General features: G+C 55.1%; 1 protein-coding gene across 1 annotated transcript in view; it reads right to left on the bottom strand.

The window, feature by feature from the left end:
* Positions 1–5,938: 5,938 nt before the first annotated feature.
* LOC144487597 (tropomyosin alpha-3 chain-like) overlaps positions 5,939–23,074 on the bottom strand; it is a 37,676-nt gene continuing 20,540 nt past the window's right edge. Inside the window, exon 3 of the mRNA XM_078205682.1 lies at positions 5,939–6,076. Coding sequence (XP_078061808.1) covers positions 5,939–6,076 — 138 coding nt within the window. The remainder of the gene's footprint in view (positions 6,077–23,074) is intronic.

Genomic DNA, 23,074 nt, shown 5'->3' with positions numbered 1-23,074 from the left:
GTGTGGCGACTAGGGGATTTTCGCAGTAACTTCACTGCAGTGTCAATGTAAGCCGACTTGTCACTAATGAATGAACTTTACTTGTCAACATATCTTAATTTGCACCAGTGTGAAGGTATTATGTTATTTATTTATATATTAGTGTCACAAGTCGGCTTCATTGCAGTGTTAATGTAAGCCGACTTGTGACACTAATATATAAATAAATAACATAATACCTTCACACTGGTGCAAATCAAGATATGTTGACAAGTAAAGTTCATTCATTAGTGACAAGTCGGCTTACATTAACACTGCAATGAAGTTACTGTGAAAATCCCCTCGTCGCCGCACTCCTGTTCGGGTTACACTGAGGGAGAATTTAGCATGGCCGACGCACCCTAACCAGCACGTCTTTCGGACCGTGGGAGGAAACCGGAGCACCCGGAGGAAACCCACGTAGACACGGGGAGAACATGCAGACTCCACACAGACAGTGACCCGAGCCGGGAATCGAACCCGGGTCCCTGGAGCTGTGAGGCAGCAGTGCTAACCCCACTGTGCCGCCTGTGCCTTCAAGAGATGTATTTTAATCATGCGTTTTCTCTGCAGGATGTTTCCAGCAGGCCGTCGCATTTTATTGGTGCCACCTTGTCTGTGACCAGGGTCCATTATTGCTGCTGAGGCAGTATGATGGATATCCCGTTGGTTTTAATCTGGACTAATGCAGCGATTTTAATGGTCCCTTAGGATTGCGGAATCGAGCTTGATTTGGGGACGATTCAAAGGTGATATGCATTTTTTTTTAAACAAAGCATTCCAAGTTTTTAGTTTTCTCAGTTGCTGTCTGAAGCTGGTGGAAGACGACAGCCTCTGGAGAGAGAAAGAGAGAGACACTTTCTCAGAGGGAGCCTCAGGGATTTGATAAAACATTCAAAGGACCCATTCACAGCGGGTGTTAAAAAGCTGAAGATCCAGCCTCATTTGGGCAGACTTGCTATCTGTGCTAAGTCTGAAGAAAAACGTATAGCTGTGGGGTGGTGTTTAACTTGGAAGAACAGAGAAAGCTAGCTGTGAGGAGTTACACTGTGTCATGTTTAAGTTTTGAAATTGGTAAAAAGCTATGCTATTTTTTTTTTGTTATATTTTAACTATGTTCTTGAATAAACGTTGTTTGGTAAAAGCTCCCTCGTGGGCCACTTGAATCATACCTGGAGTGAAACATCTTATGCTGCAACTGTACAGGACCTTGGTGAGACCACATTTGGAATATTGTGTGCAGTTCTGGTCACCTCACTATAAGAAGGATGTGGAAACGCTGGAAAGAGTGCAGAGGAGATTTACCAGGATGCTGCCTGGTTTGGAGGGTAGGTCTTATGAGGAAAGGTTGAGGGAGCTAGGGCTGTTCTCTCTGGAGCGGAGGAGGCTGAGGGGAGACTTAATAGAGGTTTATAAAATGATGAAGGGGATAGATAGAGTGAACGTTCAAAGACTATTTCCTCGGGTGGATGGAGCTATTACAAGGGGGCATAACTATAGGGTTCGTGGTGGGAGATACAGGAAGGATATCAGAGGTAGGTTCTTTACGCAGAGAGCGGTTGGGGTGTGGAATGGACTGCCTGCAGTGATAGTGGAGTCAGACACCTTAGGAACATTTAAGCAGTTATTGGATAGGCACATGGAGCACACCAGGATGATAGGGAGTGGGATAGCTTGATCTTGGTTTCAGATAAAGCTCGGCACAACATCGTGGGCCGAAGGGCCTGTTCTGTGCTGTACTGTTCTATCTATCTATGCTCACCAAAATCAAATAACAGTCTAGGCTAACTCATAAAACAGCTTTGAGTTTTTGGCCTGGGTCTTAGACAAGGTAGATAGTCAATATCTTTTCCCAAAGGTCGGGGAGTCTATAACGAGAGGGCATAGGTTTAAGGTGAGAGGGGAGAGATACAAAAGGGTCCAGAGGGGCAATTTTTTCACTGAGGGTGGTGAGTGTCTGGAACGAGCTGCCAGAGGTAGTAGTAGAGGCGGGGACAATTTTGGCTTTTAAAAAGCATTTAGACAGTTACACGGGTAAGATGTGTATGGAGGGATATGGGCCAAACGCGGGCAATTGGGACTAGCTTAGGGGTTTATAAAAAGTGACAGCACAGACAAGTTGGGCCGAAGGGCCTGTTTCCATGCTTTATGACTCTATGGAACAAACGCGGGCAATTAGGACTAGCTTAGGGGTTAGAAACTGGGTGCATTGGGCCGAAGGGCCTGTTTCCATGCTGTAAACTTCTATGACTAAGTCCCTTCGTCAACTTAGCTGTTGACAGGTCCGAGGTTGCTTTTACTCAACAGCAGCCCCTCACCCCGCGTCTTTCTCTCACTCACCTCTTCATACTTGCGGTCGGCCTCCTCTGCAATATGCTTGGCTTCCTTCAGCTGAATCTCCTGCAGTTCCATCTTCTCCTCGTCTTTCAGAGCCCTGTTCTCAATCACCTTCATTCCTCTGTGGAGTCAAGAACAAAAGGCCCCCCCAAAGTCAGTCAGCCGTCCTCTGTCAACAAGCGGAGTGACGCATTCAGCCACCACGCACTTCAATATTTTTTATTGAATTCAAATTCCACCATCTGCCGTGGCGGGATTCGAACCCGGGTCCCCCAGAACATTAGCTGAGTTTCTGGATTAATAATCTAGCGATAATAGCACTAGGCCATCGCCTTCCCACGGGTGGAATTTGAATTCAATTTTTAAAAAATGGAATTAAGAATTTACTGATGACCCATTGTGGGAAAAACCCATCCGGTTCCCTTTAGGGAAGGAAATCTGCCGTCCTTACCCCGGTCTGGCCTACATGTGACTCCAGAGCCACACAGCAATGTGGTTGACTCTCAACTGCCCTCCAAGGGCAACTGGGGATGGGCAATAAATGCTGGCCCAGCCGGCGACGCCCGTGTCCCATGAATGAATTAAAAAAAACACGAGGGGGCAGACAGAGCCTTGGGTGTGACATCTCACTAACCCCCAACGCCTACCAACAATTCAGCACTCCCTCTGTACTGTCACAGCCTTCGGACTTGAGGCTAATGTGTTATCCGCGAGGCATGGCTGACTCTTGGTGGATGAGGGGGGGGGGGAAAACAGGTTCAGCTGTGACCTCTGAGGGCCAAATGTCCTGCACGCATCCGCTACAGCCGCTGATCACTGGGGATGGCGGGGCGAGTGAGAAGTCCTGTAGTTGTCACAGGACCGCGGCCAGGAGTCAGCGCCAGTGGAACAGGCTTTGGGCCTTGTCGCGCTGAGGTGGGAAACCAGCCAGGAGTCAGCGTGGGGGGAACAGGCTTCGGGCCTAGTCGCGCTGAGGTGGGAAACCAGCCAGGAGTCAGCATGGGAGGAACAGACTTTGGGCCTAGTCACGCTGAGATGGGAAACCAGCCAGGAGTCAGCGTGGGGGGGAACAGGCTTCGGGCCTAGTCGCGCTGAGGTGGGAAACCAGCCAGGAGACAGCATGGGAGGAACAGGCTTTGGGCCTAGTCACGCTAAGGTGGGAAACCAGCTAGGAGTCAGCACGGGAGGAACAGGCTTCGGGCCTAGTCGCGCTGAGGTGGGAAACCAGCCAGGAGTCAGCGTGGGGGGGAACAGGCTTTGGGCCTAGTCACGCTAAGGTGGGAAACCAGCTAGGAGTCAGCACGGGAGGAACAGGCTTCGGGCCTAGTCGCGCTGAGGTGGGAAACCAGCCAGGAGTCAGCGTGGGGGGGAACAGGCTTCGGGCCTAGTCGCGCTGAGGTGGGAAACCAGCCAGGAGACAGCATGGGAGGAACAGGCTTTGGGCCTAGTCACGCTAAGGTGGGAAACCAGCCAGGAGTCAGCACGGGAGGAACAGGCTTTGGGCCTAGTCGCGCTGAGGTGGGAATCTGGTTAGGAGACAGCGTGGGAGGAACAGGCTTCGGGCCTAGTCACGCCGAGTCAGCCAGGAGTCAGTGTTGGCAAAATGGCGAGAAAGTATGTGACCATGGGAGAATTCCACGAGGTGCGGTCAGCTTACATAGAGAAATTCAGTATTTTTATTACAGCGAACAGGATTGTAGGCGATCTCATTGTTCCAGTATTCTTGTCCACAGTGATTGCGGAGTCGTCAGGGATATACTGCAGCCAGAGATGCGAGCTGATAAACCATTAACGGACTTGGGCAAGTTATTGAAGGGACGCTTTGCACCTCAACGATTGCAGAACGGTACGAGCGGGACCAACGGGAGGGCGAAAGCATCACGAAATGTGTCACGGCTCTGCCTTTCTGGCCGGCTGCAGTCTGCGTGAAGGTTGGACACGAGCCAGTGGCCTTGGAAAGCTGGGTGCTAGCACCGGGGTTTCAGTAGGGATGGGACCTACTCGGGAAGGGAGCGTAAACTGTGGTGGGTTTGGTTAAAAAGATTTAGCCGCCTTTGACCAGAGCACACACAAGTGACATCCTCCGGTGGCCCCGGTACACATGCCAGAGGGACATTCATCCCTTCAACTAGATCTCCTTTAATCACTTTGTAAAGATCATGTCCTTCGGAACTGGTGGGCTGTGTCTGGAGAGGGAGCTTTGCGAACTGCACAGCACGGAGTGGGGGGGTGGGGGGGTACCTTGGCAGCCACCCTCATTGATATTAGTGCAAACCAAGGCCATATCTGGACGTCAATGGTCTGTGCGATTACCCACATGGATACAACAGTCCCACATTCTCCCCCCATGGGAGCAGGTCCCACATTCTCCCCCACTCCCCCTGTGGGAGCGAGTCCCACATTCTCCCCCCGTGGGAGCGAGTCCCACATTCTCCCCCACTCTCCACGTGGGAGCGAGTCCCACATTCTCCCCCCACTCCCCCGTGTGGGACTGAGTCCCACATTCTCCCCCACTCCCCCCGTGGGGAGCGAGTCCCACATTCTCCCCCACTCCCCCGTGTGGGAGCGAGTCCCATATTCTCCCCCCACTCTCCCCGTGGGAGCGAGTCCCACATTCTCCCCCACTCCCCCCGTGTGGGAGCGAGTCCCACACTCTCCCCGTGGGAGCGAGTCCCACATTCTCCCCCCACTCTCCCCGTGGGAGCGAGTCCCACATTCTCCCCCACTCCCCCCGTGGGAGCGAGTCCCACATTCTCCCCCACTCTCCCCGTGGGAGCGAGTCCCACATTCTCCCCCACTCTCCCCGTGGGAGCGAGTCCCACATTCTCCCCCACTCCCCCCGTGGGGAGCGAGTCCCACATTCTCCCCCACTCCCCCCGTGGGGAGCGAGTCCCACATTCTCCCCCCACTCTCCCCGTGGGAGCGAGTCCCACATTCTCCCCCCACGGGAGCGAGCCCCACATTCTCCCCCCACGGGAGCGAGTCCCACATTCTCCCCACTCCCCCCGTGGGAGTGAGTCCCACATTCTCCCCCCACGGGAGCGAGTCCCACATTCTCCCCCACTCTCCCCGTGGGAGCGAGTTCCACATTCTCCCCCACTCCCCCGTGTGGGAGTGAGTCCCACATTCTCCCCCCCACTCCCCCGTGTGGGAGTGAGTCCCACATTCTCCCCCACTCCCCCCGTGGAGAGCGAGTCCCACATTCTCCCCCACTCCCCCGTGTGGGAGCGAGTCCCACATTCTACCCCCACTCTCCCCGTGGGAGCGAGTCCCACATTCTCCCCCCACTCTCCCCATGGGAGCAAGTCCCACATTCTTCCCCACTCCCCTCGTGGGAGTGAGTCCCACATTCTCCCCCCACGGGAGCGAGTCCCACATTCTCCCCCCACGGGAGCGAGTCCCACATTCTCCCCACTCCCCCCGTGGGAGTGAGTCCCACATTCTCCCCCCACGGGAGCGAGTCCCACATTCTCCCCCCACGGGAGCGAGTCCCACATTCTCCCCACTCCCCCCGTGGGAGCGTGTCCCACATTCTCCCCCCCCCACTCCCCCGTGTGTCTCTGGGACAGTTGCTCGGACAGTTTCACCTCTCGCTTTCATCCGCTGCCTTCTCGGCCTCCTCCAGCTTCTGCAGGGCAGTGGCCAGACGCTCCTGGGCTCGATCCAACTCCTCCTCAACCAGCTGGATGCGTCGGTTCAAGGAGGCCACCTCGGCTTCAGCCTGGACAGGAGATAAGAGAGAGAAGCAGCTGGGTGAGTCAGTGTGTGAGGGGGGGCATGCAAGGTGGTTGTTGCTGGGATTAAAATCACCAGGGGACCAGGGAGAAGAAAGTATCACCTGACCCATCAGCTCACGGCACCCACAGCTCCAGGATAAATGTAACCAAGGACTTGCTGCAGTCATGGTCGCACGCACACGCACACAGAAAGAGGAACACGTGCATGGAACCCCACACAGACACCCCCTCACACACAGGCACACACTCCCCCCGCGCACACACAGACACTTCCCTCCCCGCCACCCCTACCCGGGCACACAGACACTCCCCCTCCCCCCTGCGCACACACACTCACCCTGGCCCGCACACACAGACACTCCCCCTCCCCCCCAACACACACAGACACTCCCCCTCCCCCCCCAACACACACAGACACTCCCCCTCCCCCCCAACACACACAGACACTCCCCCTCCCCCCCAACACACACAGACACTCCCCCTCCCCCCCAACACACACAGACACTCCCCCCTCCCCCCAACACACAGACACTCTCCCCCAACACACACAGACACTCCCCCCACCCCCCCAACACACACACACTCCCCCCTCCCCACACAGACACTCCCCCCTCCCCCCCCAACACACACACACTCCCCCCTCCCCACACAGACACTCCCCCCTCCCCACACAGACACTCCCCCCTCCCCACACAGACACTCTCCCCACCCCTCCAACACACACAGACACTCTCCCCACCCCCCCAACACACACAGACACTCTCCCCACCCCCCCAACACACACAGACACTCTCCCCACCCCACACAGACACTCTCCCCACCCCCCCAACACACACAGACACTCCGCCCACCCCCCCAACACACACAGACACTCCGCCCACCCCCCCAACACACACAGACACTCCGCCCACCCCCCCAACACACACACTCTCCCCACCTCTCCACCCCCCAACACACACAGACTCTCTCCCCACCCCCCCAACACACACAGACACTCTCCCCACCCCCCCAACACACACAGACACTCTCCCCACCCCCCCAACACACACAGACACTCTCCCCATCCCCCCAACACACACAGACACTCTCCCCACATCCCCAACACCCACAGACACTCCCCCCTCCCCCCAACACACAGACACTCCCCCCAATACACACAGACACTCCCCCCTCCCCCCCAACGCACACACACAGACACTCTCCCCACCCCCCCAACACACACACAGACACTCCCCACATCCCCAACACCCACAGACACTCCCCACCCCCCCCAACACACACAGACACTCTCCCCACATCCCCAACACCCACAGACACTCCCCCCAACACACAGACACTCCCCCCTCCCCCCCAATACACACAGACACTCCCCCTCCCCCCCAACACACACACAAACACTCCCCCCTCCCCCCAACACACACAGATACTCCCCCCTTCCCCCCAATACACACAGACACTCCCCCACCCCCCCAACACACACAGACACTCTCCCCACCCCCCCAACACACACAGACACTCTCCCCACATCCCCAACACCCACGGACACTCCCCCCTCCCCCCAACACACACAGACACTCCCCCCTCCCCCCCAATACACAGACACTCCCCCCTCCCCCCCCCCAATACACAGACACTTTCCCCACCCCCCCAACACACACAGACACTCCCCCCCTCCCCCCCAACACACACAGACACAGACACACTCCCCCAACACACAGACTCTCCCCCAACACACACAGACACAGACACTCTCCCCCAACACACACAGACACTCCCCCCACAACACACACAGACACTCTCCCCCAACACACACAGACACTCTCCCCCAACACACACAGACACTCTCCCCCAACACACACAGACACTCTCCCCCAACACACACAGACACTCTCCCCCAACACACACAGACACTCTCCCCCAACACACACAGACACTCTCCCCCAACACACACAGACACTCTCCCCCAACACACACAGACACTCTCCCCCAACACACACAGACACTCTCCCCCAACACACACAGACACTCTCCCCCAACACACACAGACACTCCCCCCTCCCCCCCAACACACACAGACACTCCCCCCACCCCCCCAACACACACAGACACTCTCCCCACCCCCCCAACACACACACTTTCCCCACCCCCCCAACACACACAGACACTCCCACCCCTCCCCCCAACACACACAGACACAGACACTCCCCCCACCCCCCCCAACACACACAGACACTCTCCCCCAACACACACAGACACTCTCCCCCAACACACACAGACACTCTCCCCCAACACACACAGACACTCTCCCCCAACACACACAGACACTCTCCCCCAACACACACAGACACTCTCCCCCAACACACACAGACACTCTCCCCCAACACACACAGACACTCTCCCCCAACACACACAGACACTCTCCCCCAACACACACAGACACTCTCCCCCAACACACACAGACACTCTCCCCCAACACACACAGACACAGACACTCTCCCCCAACACACACAGACACTCCCCCCTCCCCCCCAACACACATAGACACTCCCCCCACCCCCCCAACACACACAGACACTCCCCCCTCCCCCCAACACACACAGACACTCTCCCCAACCCCCCAACACACAGACACTCTCCCCACCCCCCCAACACACACACACACTTTCCCCACCCCCCCCAACACACACAGACACTCCCACCCCTCCCCCCAACACACACAGACACAGACACTCCCCCCACCCACGCGTGCATGCACGCGCGCACACACACACCATTGCCCGTCGCGCATGTGCAAAATGCAGACGTTGCCAGAATTGTGGAAAAAGAACACCAGGAAGGTCAGCAGATCACGGTAGCACAGTGGTTAGCACTGCTGCCTCACAGCGCCAGGGACCCGGGTTCAATTCCCAGCTCGGGTCACTGTCTGTGCGGAGTCTGCACGTTCTCCCCGTGTTTGCGTGGGTTTCCTCCGGGTGCTCCGGTTTCCTCCCACAGTCTGACAAATGTGCGGGTTAGGGTGGATTGGCCGTGCTAAATTGCCCCTTACTGTCAGGGGGACTCGCTAGGATAAATGCATGGGGTTACGGGGATAGGACCTGGGTGGGATTGAGGCCGAATGGCCTCTTTCTGCACCGTAGGAATTCTAAGTGGCCCCCCGGAGAAACAACGCTGAGTGCCTGACCTGCTCCGCTAACAATGCTACCAGTCTTCCTGAAGAGTTGGTGCCAGCTGAGCAGACAGGCTGTACCATGCTGGGACTGGCACAGGATACGCCCGAGATTCCATCAGCTCGCTGCTCTGACTATAACCACAGAATCATACAATCCCGACAGTGCAGAGGGAGGCCATTCGGCCCATTGAGCCAGCACCAACCACAATCCCACCCACACTCTACCCTGTAACCCCAGGCTAGCTAGACCCCCTGACACTAAGGGGCAATTTAGCAGGGCCAATCCACCCAACCTGCATTTCTTTGGACTGTGGGAGGAAACCGGAGCACCCGGAGGAAACCCACGCAGACACGGGGAGAACGTGCAGACTCCGCACAGACAGTGACCCGAGCCGGGAATCGAACCCAGGTCCCTGGTGCTGTGAGGCAGCGGTGCTAACCCACTGTGCAGCCCATACGGGAGATGGATCTGGAAATACAATCCGTGTTGTGAGGCTAGGTCCACTGCAGCTTTGGAGCACACCGGCGCTGCGGGGGTTAAGTTTAAGTTTATTGAGCAGTGTCACAGGTAGGCTTACATTAACACTGCAATGAAGTTACTGTGAAAATCCTCAAGTTGCCACACTCCTGTTCGGGTTACACCGAGGGAGAATTTAGCACGGCCAATCCACCTAACCTGCACATCTTTCAGACTGTGGGAGGAAACTGAAGCACCCGGAGGAAACCCACGCAGACACGGGGGAGAACGTGCAGACTCCGCACAGACGGTGACCCGAGCCGGGAATCGAACCCGGGTCCCTGGCGCTGTGAGGCAGCAGTGCTAACCCACTGTGGATTAAAGGAGGATTAGAAACAGACAACTATTATGTGAGGAAGTGCGGGGAGGGGGACGCATTTCAAGGGGCCAACTCTGTCTCCGGAGCTGTGCCGGGGTGGGAGGAAGGCAAAAAGCAACGAACACGCCCCGATTAAATCTCCGTGGCACACCACCTGGTAACTGCCCGCACTTGAGCAAGAGCGTGGCCCTGCCAAGGGGGCACGTTGTAAGCGCCCGCCCTGGCAGAAGCCAAGCACGTCCTAAGGCTAACGTCCGCACTGACGGAGGGGAGGATTGATTGGGATCGAAGCGATCTGCCTGTTGCCGTGGCTGGGGGGGGGGGGGACATTCTAAGACCCCGCAGCACTGCCCCGTCCAGCAATCTGTGATCAACCGCATTCTCCCCCCACTCCACCGTGGGAGCGAGTCCCACATTCAGAAGTCTTAAGAAATTTGGCATGTCCGTTACAACTCTCACCAACTTTTATAGATGCCCCACAGAAAGCATTCTTTCTGGTTGTATCACAGCTTGGTCTGGGCTCCTGCTCTGCCCAAGACCGCAAGGAACTACAAAGGGTCGTGAAAGTAGCCCAGTCCCATCGCGCAAACCAGCCTCTCATCCATTGACTCTGTCTACACTTCCCGCTGCCTCGGGGAAAAGCAGCCAGCATAATCAAGGACCCCACACACACCCCGGACATTCTCTCTTCCACCTTCTTCCGTCGGGAAACAGATACAAAAGTCTGAGGTCACGCACCGACCGACTCAAGAACAGCTTCTTCCCTGCTGCCGTCAGACTTTTGAATGGACCTACCTCACATTAAGTTGATCTTTCTCTACGCCCTAGCTATGACTGTAACACTACATTCTGCACTCTCTCCTTTCCTTCTCTATGAACGGTATGCTTTGTCTGTATAGCGCGCAAGAAACAATACTTTTCACTGTATCCCAATACATGTGACAATAATAAATCAAATCTATGTACTCTATGAACGGTATGCTTTGTCTGTATAGCGCGCAAGAAACAATACTTTTCACTGTGTCCCAATACATGTGACAATAGTAAACCAAAATCAAAACTACACAAACACAGTAGGCAGCCATTGCCTCGTTGCTATCTGTGGGAGCTTGCTGTGCGCAAACAGACTGCGGCCTGTCCTGCGAGTGGACATATTTCTGAAGTGCTTCATTGAGCGGGTCCGGAGGGTGTGACAGGAACGCAAGACTCTATTTTCCCGAATGTCATCCTTGCAGAGAGCAGCAGATAAAGGTTTCTAAGTTTATTAGTGTCACAAGTCGGCTTACATTAACACTGCAATGAAGTTACTGCGAAAATCCCCTAGTCGCCACACTCCTGTTCGGGTTACACCGAGGGAGAGTTTAGCACGGCCGACGCACCCTAACCAGCACGTCTTTCGGACTGCGGGAGGAAACCGGAGCACCCGGAGGAAACCCACGCAGACACGGGGAGAACGTGCAGACTCCGCACAGACAGTGACCCGAGCCGGGAATCGAACCCGGGTCCCTGTGAGGCAGCAGTGCTAAGGCACTGTGCCACCATGTTTCCACCCTAGATCAGAGCATGCAGCCCGACACCACTCGATGAGGTAACAGCACTTTCAGGTCCACAAGGGAAGCCCCCTCACCCCGCTTCCCCCAGACACACTGCTTGCAAACAGTCAGCAGCTTTTCACTTCTGTTTCTCCCCAGCAGCTCAGTCTCAGTTCCGCTCAGCCTTTTCCCCTTGGCTCTCCAAGGGAAGTCACTGTCGACACTATCATCAGATACAGCGGTGGTGCCAAAGAACAGGCACCACACCAGCGCAGGCCCTTCGGCCCCTCAAACCTGTGCTGGTAGAGGGAGGAATGCTAGCCAGAAGATCTAGTTAAAGTTTATTTATTCGTCACAAGTAAGGCTTACACTGCAATGAAGTTACTGTGAAATTCCCCAAGGAGCATCGGGGCAGAATTAGGCCATTCAGCCCATCTGCTCCGCCATGGCTGATATTTTTCTCATTTCTCCTCCCCGTAACCCCCTTACCGATCAAGAACCGATCTATCTCTTGTCTTAAAGACACTCAACGACCCGGCCTCCTCTGTGGCAAAGAGTTCCACAGATTCACCACCCTCTGGCTGAAGAAATTCCTCCTCACCTCGGTTCTAATGGGTCGTCTCTTTTACTCTGAGGCTGAGCCTTCGAGTTCCAGTCTCTCTGACTAATGGAAACATCTTCCCCGCGTCCACTCTATCCAGGCCTCTCGGTATCCTATAAGACAGCTGAGGGGGGAATGTTGGCCGAGGGGAGTTGGGGGGTATGATATGCATGATACTCATCATAGAATCCCTACAGTGCAGGAGGAGGCCATTCAGCCCATTGAGTCTGCACCGACCACATTCCCATTCAGCTTCTATCCCCGTAGTCCCATGTATTTACGCTGCTAGTCCTAACACGAAGGGACAATTTAGCATGGCCAATTCCCCTAACCTGCACATCTTTGGACACTAAGGGGCAATTTAGCATGGCCAATCCACCTAACCTGCACATCTTTGGACACGAAGGGGCAATTTAGCATGGCCAATCCCCCTAACCTGCACATCTTTGGACACGAAGGGGCAATTTAGCATGGCCAATCCCCCTAACCTGCACATCTTTGGACACTAAGGGGCAATTTAGCATGGCGAATCCCCCTAACCTGCACATCTTTGGACACTAAGGAGCAATTTATCATGGCCAATCCACCTAACCTACACATCTTTGGACACTAAGGGGCAATTTAGCATGGCCAATCCCCCTAACCCGCTTATCTTTCGGACTGCGGGAGGAAACCGGAGCACCCGGAGGAAACCCACGCAGACACGGGGGAGAACGTGCAGACTCCGCACAGACAGTGACCTGAGCCGGGAATCGAACCCGGGTCCCTGGCACTGTGGGGCAGCAGTACTAACCACTGTGCCACCCAATGTTGGCTGAGGGAGGAGAGGGGGGGGGGATGCTGGCTACGGGACAGGGAGGGCGACCTTCGAGCAGTGACTGGGGATCTTTCGGGGCCCAATTAACAGGGAACAAGATGCTCCGATCAACTGAAAGAGAGAGAGAGCCAGGCAGATCCCTCCGCACGCCCCCCACAGTTTTCTGGATTAACCATTTAACCCTCACTTGCCACGACCCCCAGCTAGTCGCTGTTAGAGGGGGCCTGGCTGTGCCCAGGTTGGCAACCAGGGATTCTCTGCACGACTCCGGTGACCACTTTGGTCGTTCTGAAGACTTCCTGAAGTTGCGAAAGGGGCCGTATCCGGCACAGATACAACGGGCTGAATCTGCCTCTGCGCTGCATCACTGTTGAAATAAAGAACTTGTAGCTCTACAGCCAGTAACCCCCTCCTCCCTGCTTTTCAAACATGCTAGTTGCAAATCTGCTCACCCCTGACTCCCCCCTGTATGAACAAGCCGTGTGGTGTTCTCCATATTTCAGCTGCATGAGTCACAGCGCAGCCACTTCCTCTTAGCACAGGGCACATCTGCCTCTTTGCACACACATACTCCATCGTAAAACCCCAACAGCTACAAGGCAAAAAGAGGAAGGAAACGTTGAAGGTGTGTCTCCATTACTGCACAAAAACGTGGTTCTTCGTGTAACTCCATTGATAAACCCCCCCACCCAACCCAGGCTGCAAACACTGAGTGGCTGATCTGGTTGACTTCTCTGATCCCTATACAGCAGCAATTGTTAACTGAGATTCACGAGGGGGTTAAATCAGACCCAAATCAAGGAGGTATAAGGATAGGTGATTAAAATCTCTCCTGCGGGAGCGAGTCCCACATTCTCCCCACCGTGGGAGCGAGTCCCACATTCTCCCCACCGTGGGAGCGAGTCCCACATTCTCTCCACCGTGGGAGCGAGTCCCACATTCTCCCCACCGTGGGAGCGAGTCCCACATTCTCCCCACCGTGGGAGCGAGTCCCACATTCTCTCCACCGTGGGAGCGAGTCCCACATTCTCCCCCCACTGGAGAGTCCCACATTCTCCCCCCACGGGAGCGAGTCCCACATTCTCCCCCCCACGGGAGAGTGTCCCACATTCTCCCCTCATGGAAGTGAGTCCCACATTCTTCCCCCACTCCCCCTGTGGGAGCGAGTCCCACATTCTCCCCCTGCTCCCCCATGGGAATGAGTCCCACATTCTCTCCCTGCTCCCCCCATGGGAGCGAGTCCCAAATTCTCGCCCACTCCCCCGTGGGAGTGAGTCCTACATTCTGCCTCTTCTCCCCGTGGGAGCAAGTCCCAAAATCTCCCCCACTCCCCAGTGGGAGTGAGTCCCACATTCTCCCTCTCTTCCCCGTGGGAGCGAGTCCCACATTCTCCCCCACTCCCCCTGTGGAAGCGAGTCCCACATTCTCCCCCCACTCCCCCCATGGAAGCGACTCCCAAAATCTCCCCCACTCCCCAGTGGGAGTGAGTCCCCCATTCTCCCTCTCTTCCCTGTGGGGAGCGAGTCCCACATTCTCCCTCTCTTCCCCGTGGGACTGAGTCCCACATTCGCCCCCATTCCCCATGGGAGCAAGTCCCACACTCCCCCGCCACGGGAGCGAGTCCCACATTCTCCCCCTGCTCCCCGCAGGAGGGAGTCCTGCATTCTCCCCCTTTCCCCACACATAAACATGTCACGTTTATCTGTTGGGACATGGGCGTCGCTGGCTGGGCCAGCATTTATTGCCCATCCCTAGTTACCCTTGGAGGGCAGTTGAGAGTCACCCACATTGCTGTGGCTCTGGAGTCACATGTAGGCCAGACCGGGTAAGGATGGCAGATTTCCTTCCCTAAAGGGAACCAGATGGGTTTTTCCGACAATGGGTCATCAGTAGATTCTTAATTCCAGATATTTTTTATTGAATTCAAATTCCACCGGCTGCCGTGGCGGGATTCGAACCCAGGTCCCCCAGAACATTAGCTGAGTTTCTGGATTAATAGACTAGCAATAATACCACTGGGCCATCGCCTCCCTAAGTGTAAGTGTGTGCGCTTGGTGTAAGGGGGTGTCGAAACTCAGTGTACAATTGGGGCGTCAGCCGTGAGCTGATTGCATTGTTGAAGAGGGCTAATTGAATTTAAATCTCTCCGGCTGCCATGGTGAGATTTGAAAGCTACCTCTGGGCCTTCAGGTGGAGTCTCTGGATGGCCATGTCATCCTAGGCTAACTAGACTCTGGATTAACATATGAAGGAGAAAGGAATAGAGGGACATATTGATGGAGGGGAAGAGGATAGGTGGGTTGGGAAGAGGCTGGTGTGTAACAGGAAGCCCAGCACGGCATTTATAGCTAAAGGAATCGAATATAAAGGTAAGGGAGTATTGTCGCAACTATACAAGACATTGGTGAGGCCGCAGCTGGAGTATTGGGCACAGTTTTGGGTCCCCTTATATGAGACAAGATGTAGTGGGATTGGAGGCAGTTCAGAGGAGGTTCACTGGATTGATTCCAGAGATGAGGGGTTTGTCGTGTGAAGAGAGATTGAACAGTTCAGGCCGACACTCTCTGGGATTTAGAAGAATGAGGGGAGGTCAAACTGAGGTTTACAAGATGATAAAAGGTTTGGATAAAGTAGACGGGGAGCGGATGCTTCCTCTTGTGGGACATTCTGGGACGAGAGGTCTCCGGATAAGGAGCAGCAAATTTAAAACAGAGTTGGGGGAGAAACTACTTCCCCCAAAGGGTTGTGAATCTGTGGAATTCGCTGCCCCCCAAAGTGCGGGGGATGCTGGGACAGTGAGTACATTTGAGGAGGGAGTTAGACAGGTTTTTAATTGGGAATGGGGGTGAAGGGTTACGGGGAGAAGGCAGGAAAATGGGGATGAGGAGAATATCAGCCCTGATCGAATGGCGGAGCGGACTCGATGGGCCAAATGGTCTCATTCTGCTTCTATATCTTATGAACTCATGAACGGCAGCAGAGGGGCTGAATGGCCTGTTCCTCTGCGCTGTACATGATGTAATTCTTCCTGCAAAGTTTCCCCACATCAGATTTTAATCGGACAGCCCTTTCTCAAGAAGTGGCTGCCTCTCAGCGCCAGGGACCCGGGTTCGATTCCCGGCTCGGGTCACTGTCTGTGTGGAGTTTGCACATTCTCCCTGTGTCTGCGTGGGTTTCCTCCGGGTGCTCCGGTTTCCTCCCACAGTCCAAAGATGTGCAGGTTAGGTGGATTGGCCATGCTAACTTGCCCCTTAGTGTCCAAAGATGTGCAGGTTAGGTGGATTGGCCATGCTAACTTGCCCCTTAGTGTCCAAAGATGTGCAGGTTAGGGGGATTGGCCGTGCTAGATTGTCCCTTAGTGTCCAAAGATATGCGGGATAGGTTGAACACTGAGGGGCAAGTTAGCATGGCCAAAGATGTGCGAGTTAGGTGGATTGGCCATGGGCGGCACGGTGGCACAGTGGTTAGCACTGCTGCTTCACAGCTCCAGGGACTCGGGATCGATTCCCGGCTTGGGTCACTGTCTGTGTGGAGTGTGCACATTCTCCTTGTGTCTGCGTGGGTTTCCTCCGGGTGCTCCGGTTTCCTCCCACAGTCCAAAGATGTGATCTTAGGTTGATTGGCTATGTTAAATTGTCCCCAAGTGTCCTGAGATGTGTAGCTTAGAGGGATTAGCAGATAAAATATGTAGGGATACGAGGATAGGGCCTGAGTGGGACTGTGGTCGGTGCAGATTCGATGGGCAGAATGGCCTATTCCTGCACTGTAGGGTTTCTATGATTCTAAATTGCCCCTTAGTGTCAGGGGGATTAACAGGGTAAATGCATGGGGTTATGGGAATAGGGCTTGGGTGGGATTGTGGTTGGTGCAGACTCGATGGGCCGAATGGCCTCCTTCTGCACTGTAGGAATTCTATAATTCTAGGCCAAGGGGGCTTGGTGTGGCATGTCTTAAAATGCCCAGTGCCCCAGGCCCCCGTCAAGGGCTTTGCCCACTCACTGACACCCTCAACTCACCAACGTCACAGGGACATTTGCAAGTCTACGTTTCTCTGACATCTACACACAGGAAGGAAAGGCAAGTTTGACCACAGATGTCAGTATCGGAGACTAGCAGGCCATGCCCGCCAGCGGCATCAGCTTGAAGGGTTTTTGTTAAAGTGACAGAGGGTGACGCCGTTTCCTTCCGTTACTCGCTGAAGGTGATAGATGAGTTTTTACTCCCCAGTCAACTCTTTGCTGTTTTTCTCTGCAATGCCAATTTTTCTCTCAACTTGTTTAACTCCGGGCTCCAATTGGGGGAAAGGATGTGAAATGTTTCATTCTTTCCTCTCCAAAATGTACTCCTTTTAACTCACACACACACACCCTCCCCACAATCAACCGTTTTCCATTCCGGTCCAAGAATCAAGTTAGAATCAAACCACACAAACACCGGAAGTGGGGTGTTGAACCACACTCACCCGTCCCCTGCAGGGGGATGCTATACCTTACGCAGCTACCCCCCCCCCTACAGGGGGATGCTATACCTTACGCAGCTACCCCCCCCCCCCCCTACAGGGGGATGCTATACCTTACGCAGCTGCCCAGCCCCTACCCCCCCCCCCCCCCGCCACAGGGGGAAAGGAAGGGGAATGTTGCGTCACAAACACCCACATCCACACAGCGGAAAAGGGGGAAGTTGCATTGCAAGCATGCACCTCCCTACACAAGGGAAAAGGGGGTTTTGATTCGACTTATTGTCACATGTATTGGGACACAGTATTGCTTCTTACGCGCTATACAGACAAAGCATACCGTTCATAGAGAAGGAAAGGAGAGAGTGCAGAATGTACTGTTACAGTCATAGCTAGGGTGTAGAGAAAGATCAGCTTAATGGGGCGGCACGGTAGCACAGTGGTTAGCACTGCTGCTTCACAGCTCCACGGTCCCGGGTTCGATTCCTGGCTCGGGTCACTGTCTGTGTGGAGTTTGCACATTCTCCTCGTGTCTGCGTGGGTTTCCTCCCACAGTCCAAAAACTCATCTATCACCCATTTTTTTTTTTTTTTAACTGGTCGGTGCAACATCGTGGGCCGAAGGGCCTGTTCTGCGCTGTAATGTTCTATGTTCTATGTGCGGGTTAGGTTGATTGGCCAGGTTAAAAAAGAAATTGCCCCTTAGAGTCCTGAGATCCGTAGGTTAGAGGGATTAGCGGGTAAGTATGTGGGGGTAGGGCCTGGGTGGGATTGTGGTCGGTGCAGACTCGATGGGCCGAATGGCCTCCTTCTGCACTGTCGGGATTCTATGGATTCTATTCTATGGATAATGCGAGGTAGGTCCATTCAAAAGTCTGACGGCAGCAGGGAAGAAGCTGTTCTTGAGTCAGTTGGTACGTGACCTCAGACTTTTGTATCTTTTTCCCAATGGAAGAAGGTGGAAGAGAGAATGTCCGGGGTGCGTGGGGTCCTTGATTATGCTGGCTGCTTTTCCCGAGGCAGCGGGAAGTGTAGACGGAGTCAATGGATGGGAGGCTGGTTTCCGTGATGGGACTGGGCTACATTCACGACCTTTTGTAGTTCCTTGTGGTCTTGGACGCTGCGTTGCAGACTTGCACCCCTTGCACAGGGGGAAAGGGGGGGGACGTTGCAGACTTGCACCCCTTACACAGGGGGAAAGGGATAGTGCATTGTCTGTACACAGGATAAATACACAACACGCAGGCGGAGTACACGGCACGGCCGGCAACCGCGCAGGCGCACACAACACGGCCGGCTCTCACGCAGGCGCGGACACGGCGCTGCTGGCACTGTTGGCTCTCGCGCAGCCCGCACACGTCACCACCCACTCCCTGCGCAGGCGCGCGCACGGCACCCCCCCGGGCAGGCGCACAGCGGGTTCATCCTCCCTCCAGCCGCGGCCGTTCGGCGCACACCACAGCCACTCGTGCCAGCCCTGAGAGCGGGTCGACAGGCTCTCTCTCATCTCCCACCCCAACATCACTCACATGCTCCCGGGCCTTGCGCTCGGCCACCACCTCCTGCTGCAGCCGCTCGGCTCGCTCCTCGGCGTCGTCCGCCTGCTGCTGCAGCACTTTGATCTTCCGCCGCACCGCTTCCAGGGAGGTCCCGGCCATCGGGGGGAAGGGGGAGGGCAGCGGAGATTAGAGCGGCGGCCGCTGTGGCGACAGGGAGCTGTTTGCGATCCGGTTCCTGTCACACACACGCAGACAGAGAGAGAGAGAGACACCCAGCAACGGGCGGGGAAGGGCCGAGCGGGCGTCTCCAGGAAGTGATGGAGACGCGCAGAGCACGTAAGGTGAGAGAGGGGGGGGGCGGGGGGACACGCAGAGCACGTCGAGGGGGAAGGGAGGGAGATAGAGAAGCGCATGCGCGGTCCTGGGGTCCGAGCAGATGGAGGAGCGCATGCGCAGTCATGGGGTAGCCGCTGGAGGCGCGCATGCCCGGTCATGCGGGAGGAGGCGGGGATGCGATGGATGTGCGCACGCGCAGTCATGGGGCAGCAGATGGAAGCGCGCATGCGCGGTCATGGGGCATCAGCTTGAGCGCGTAAAGGGTGGGAGCAGATGGGGAAGCGCATGCGCAGTCATGGGCAAGCGGATGGAAAAACGCATGCGCAGTTATGGGCAAGCGGAGCAAGGCGCGTGTGGCGAAGGGGAGAAATGCCTTAGCGCATGCGCAGTCATGGGAAAGCCGACTGAGGAGTGCATGCGCGGTAGCGGGGAGGCGGGAGCCAGCTGCAGTAGCGCATGCGTCATAATGGAGGCGGGAAACAGCATTGAGGGGCGCATGTGCAGCACGCGGCCGCGTGTGAGGGCGGGGCTTAAGGCACAGGGCAGGGCTTATAAATGGTGCAAGAGGTGGAGTCAACTGTCAGAATCTGACCCTCCCTGTGTCGGTCACTCGGAAAGAATCCGACCCTCCCCGTGTCGGTCACTCGGAGAGAATCTGACCCTCGCCGTGTCGGTCACTCGGAGAGAATCCGACCCTCCCCGTGTCGGTCACTCAGAGAGAATCCGACCCTCCCCGTGTCGGTCACTCGGAGAGAATCCGACCCTCCCCGTGTCGGTCACTCGGAGAGAATCCGACCCTCCCCGTGTCGGTCACTCGGAGAGAATCTGACCCTCGCCGTGTCGGTCACTCGGAGAGAATCTGACCCTCCCCGTGTCGGTCACTCGGAGAGAATCCGACTCTCCCCGTGTCGGTCACTCAGAGAGAATCCGACCCTCCCCGTGTCGGTCACTCAGAGAGAATCCGACCCTCCCCGTGTCGGTCACTCGGAGAGAATCTGACCCTCCCCGTGTCAGTCACTCGGAGAGAATCTGACCCTCCCCGTGTTGGTCACTCTCGGAGAGAATCCGACCCTCCCCGTGTCGGTCACTCTCGGAGAGAATCTGACCCTCCCCGTGTCGGTCACTCGGAGAGAATCTGACCCTCCCCGTGTCGGTCACTCTCGGAGAGAATCTGACCCTCCCCGTGTCGGTCACTCGGAGAGAATCCGACCCTCCCCGTGTCGGTCACTCTCGGAGAGAATCTGACCCTCCCTGTGTCGGTCACTCGGAGAGAATCTGACCCTCCCTGTGTCGGTCACTGGGAGAGAATCTGACCCTCCCTGTGTCGGTCACTGGGAGAGAAACTGACCCTCCCTGTGTCGGTCACTCTCGGACAGATATCAATAGGAAATTTGACCAGTGAGTTAAGTCTGTACACAATTGTCACACTCTGATTGGAGAATAATATCTACTTCTGGAAGGAGGTTTGACAATCTTAAATCCTTGGCGTCACAGTTTATAAACCTCGGAGCGTCAGGAATCTGAGATTAATAATGGCTGAATGTGTCAGAGGTGGAAAAAATGACTCCAAACCTGCCACCTTTGCACAGCGGAAACCGTGTGTACCATCTACAAGCTGCACCGCAGCGACTCACCAAGGCTCCTTCGACAGCACCTTCCAAACCTGCCACCTCTACCATCTAGAAGGACAAGGGGGGGGGCAGCAGACACGTGGGGAACACCATCGCCTGCAAGTTTCCCCTCCGAGCCACTCACCATCCCGACTTGGAAATATATCGGCCGTTCCTTTATTGTGGCTGGGGTCAAAATCCCAGAACTCCCTCCCTAACAGCACCATGGGTGTACCTACACTACACGAGATTGCGACAGGTTCACGATGGCGGCTCACCCACCACCTTCTCAAGGGGCAATTAGGGATGGGTAATAAATGCTGGGTCTCGCCCACATCCTGTGAATGAATAAACCAAATCTACGCTTCGAAAGTACTCCCAGCTTGGGAGTTCATCAAATCTGAGAATCCCTACAGTGCAGAAGGAGGCCATTCAGCCCATCGAGTCTGCACCGACCACAATCCTACCCAGGCCCCACCACAACAACCCCACATACTTACCCTACTCATCCCCCTGACACTAAGGAGCAATTTAGCATGGCCAATCTACCTAACCTACACATCTTTGGACACTAAGGGGCAATTTAGCATAGCCAATCTACCTAACCCGCACATCTTTGGACACTAAGGGACAATTTAGCATGGCCAATCCACCTAACCTGCACATCTTTGGACACTAAGGGGCAATTTAGCATGGCCAATCCACCTAACCTGCACATCTTTGGACACTAAGGGGCAATTTAGCATGTCCAATCCCCCTAACCTGCACATCTTTGGACACTAAGGGGCAATTTAGCATGGCCAATTCACCTAAACTGCACATTCTTGGGCACTAAGGGGCAATTTTGCATGGCCAATGCAACTAACCTACACATCTTTGGTCACTTGGGACAATCTAGCATGGCCAATCCACCTAACCTGCACATCTTTGGACACTAAGGGGCAATTTAGCATGGCCAATTCACCTAACCTGCACATCTTTGGACACTAAGGGGCAATTTAGCATGGCCAATCCCCCTAACCTGCACATCTTTGGACTGTGGGAGGAAACTGGAGCACCCGGAGAGGAAACCCACGCAGACACGGGGAGACTCCGCAGAGTAACCTGAGCCGGGAATTGAACCCGGGTCCCTGGCGCTGTGAGGCAGCAGTGCTAACCGCTGTGCCACCGTGCCGCCTCAGGTCGTGGGATATGTTATACGAAAGCAAGTTCTTTTTAATGACGCCAACAGAATCTTGGCTTTCTGATTTCAGATATATCCGTCAAGAAGGCAACAGTGATCAGAACAGCCCATCGCGACCCCAGGTTGTAACGGTAAGTACAAAATAATCCCTGGTTCAGGACAAGGAACAGTTGTCTGTTGAACCCGGTCTTAACCGTCACTGGAACCATGGAGTTATTGTGTACGGATCAGCTTTTCCAGCTATGAGAAGGACTTATAGGGGCTAGTGTCGGTGCAGGCAAAACCATTCACAGAAGCAAGAGGTTATAACTATCAGGAACAATCAAGCAGGCCGGGGCACAGTGGGTTAGCACTGCTGCCTCACAGCGCCAGGGACCCGGGTTCCATTCCCGGTTTGGGTCACTGTCTGTGTGGAGTCTGCACGTTCTCCCCATGTCTGCGTGGGTTTCCTCCGGGTGCTCCGGTTTCCTCCCGCAGTCCAAAGATGTGCAGGTTAGGTGGATTGGCCGTGCTAAATTGCCTCTTAGTGTCCAAAGATATATACATAGATTAGGTGGATTGGCCATGCTCTATTCCACCACCTTCCGTTGGGAAAAAGATACAAAAGTCTGAGGTCACGTACCAACCGACTCAAGAACAGCTTCTTCCCTGCTGCTGTCAGACTTTTGAATGGACCTACCTCACATTAAGTTGATCCTTATTTCAGTAAAGCGTTTGATAAGGTTCCCCATGGTAAGCTATTGCAAAAGATACGGAGGCATGGGATTGAGGGTGATTTCACGCTTTGGATCAGGAATTGGCTAGCTGTAAGACAACAGAGGGTGGTGGTTGATGGGAAATGTTCATCCTGGAGTTCAGTTACTAGTGGTGTACCGCAAGGATCTGTTTTGGGGACACTGCTGTTTGTCATTTTTATAAATAACCTGGATGAGGGCGTAGAAGGA

The sequence above is a fragment of the Mustelus asterias genome, unplaced genomic scaffold, assembly GCF_964213995.1.
Source record: "Mustelus asterias unplaced genomic scaffold, sMusAst1.hap1.1 HAP1_SCAFFOLD_912, whole genome shotgun sequence".
Lineage (NCBI taxonomy): Eukaryota > Metazoa > Chordata > Chondrichthyes > Carcharhiniformes > Triakidae > Mustelus > Mustelus asterias.
The sequence above is the reverse complement of the archived record's forward strand: the minus strand, read 5'-3'. Positions and strand labels throughout refer to the sequence as shown.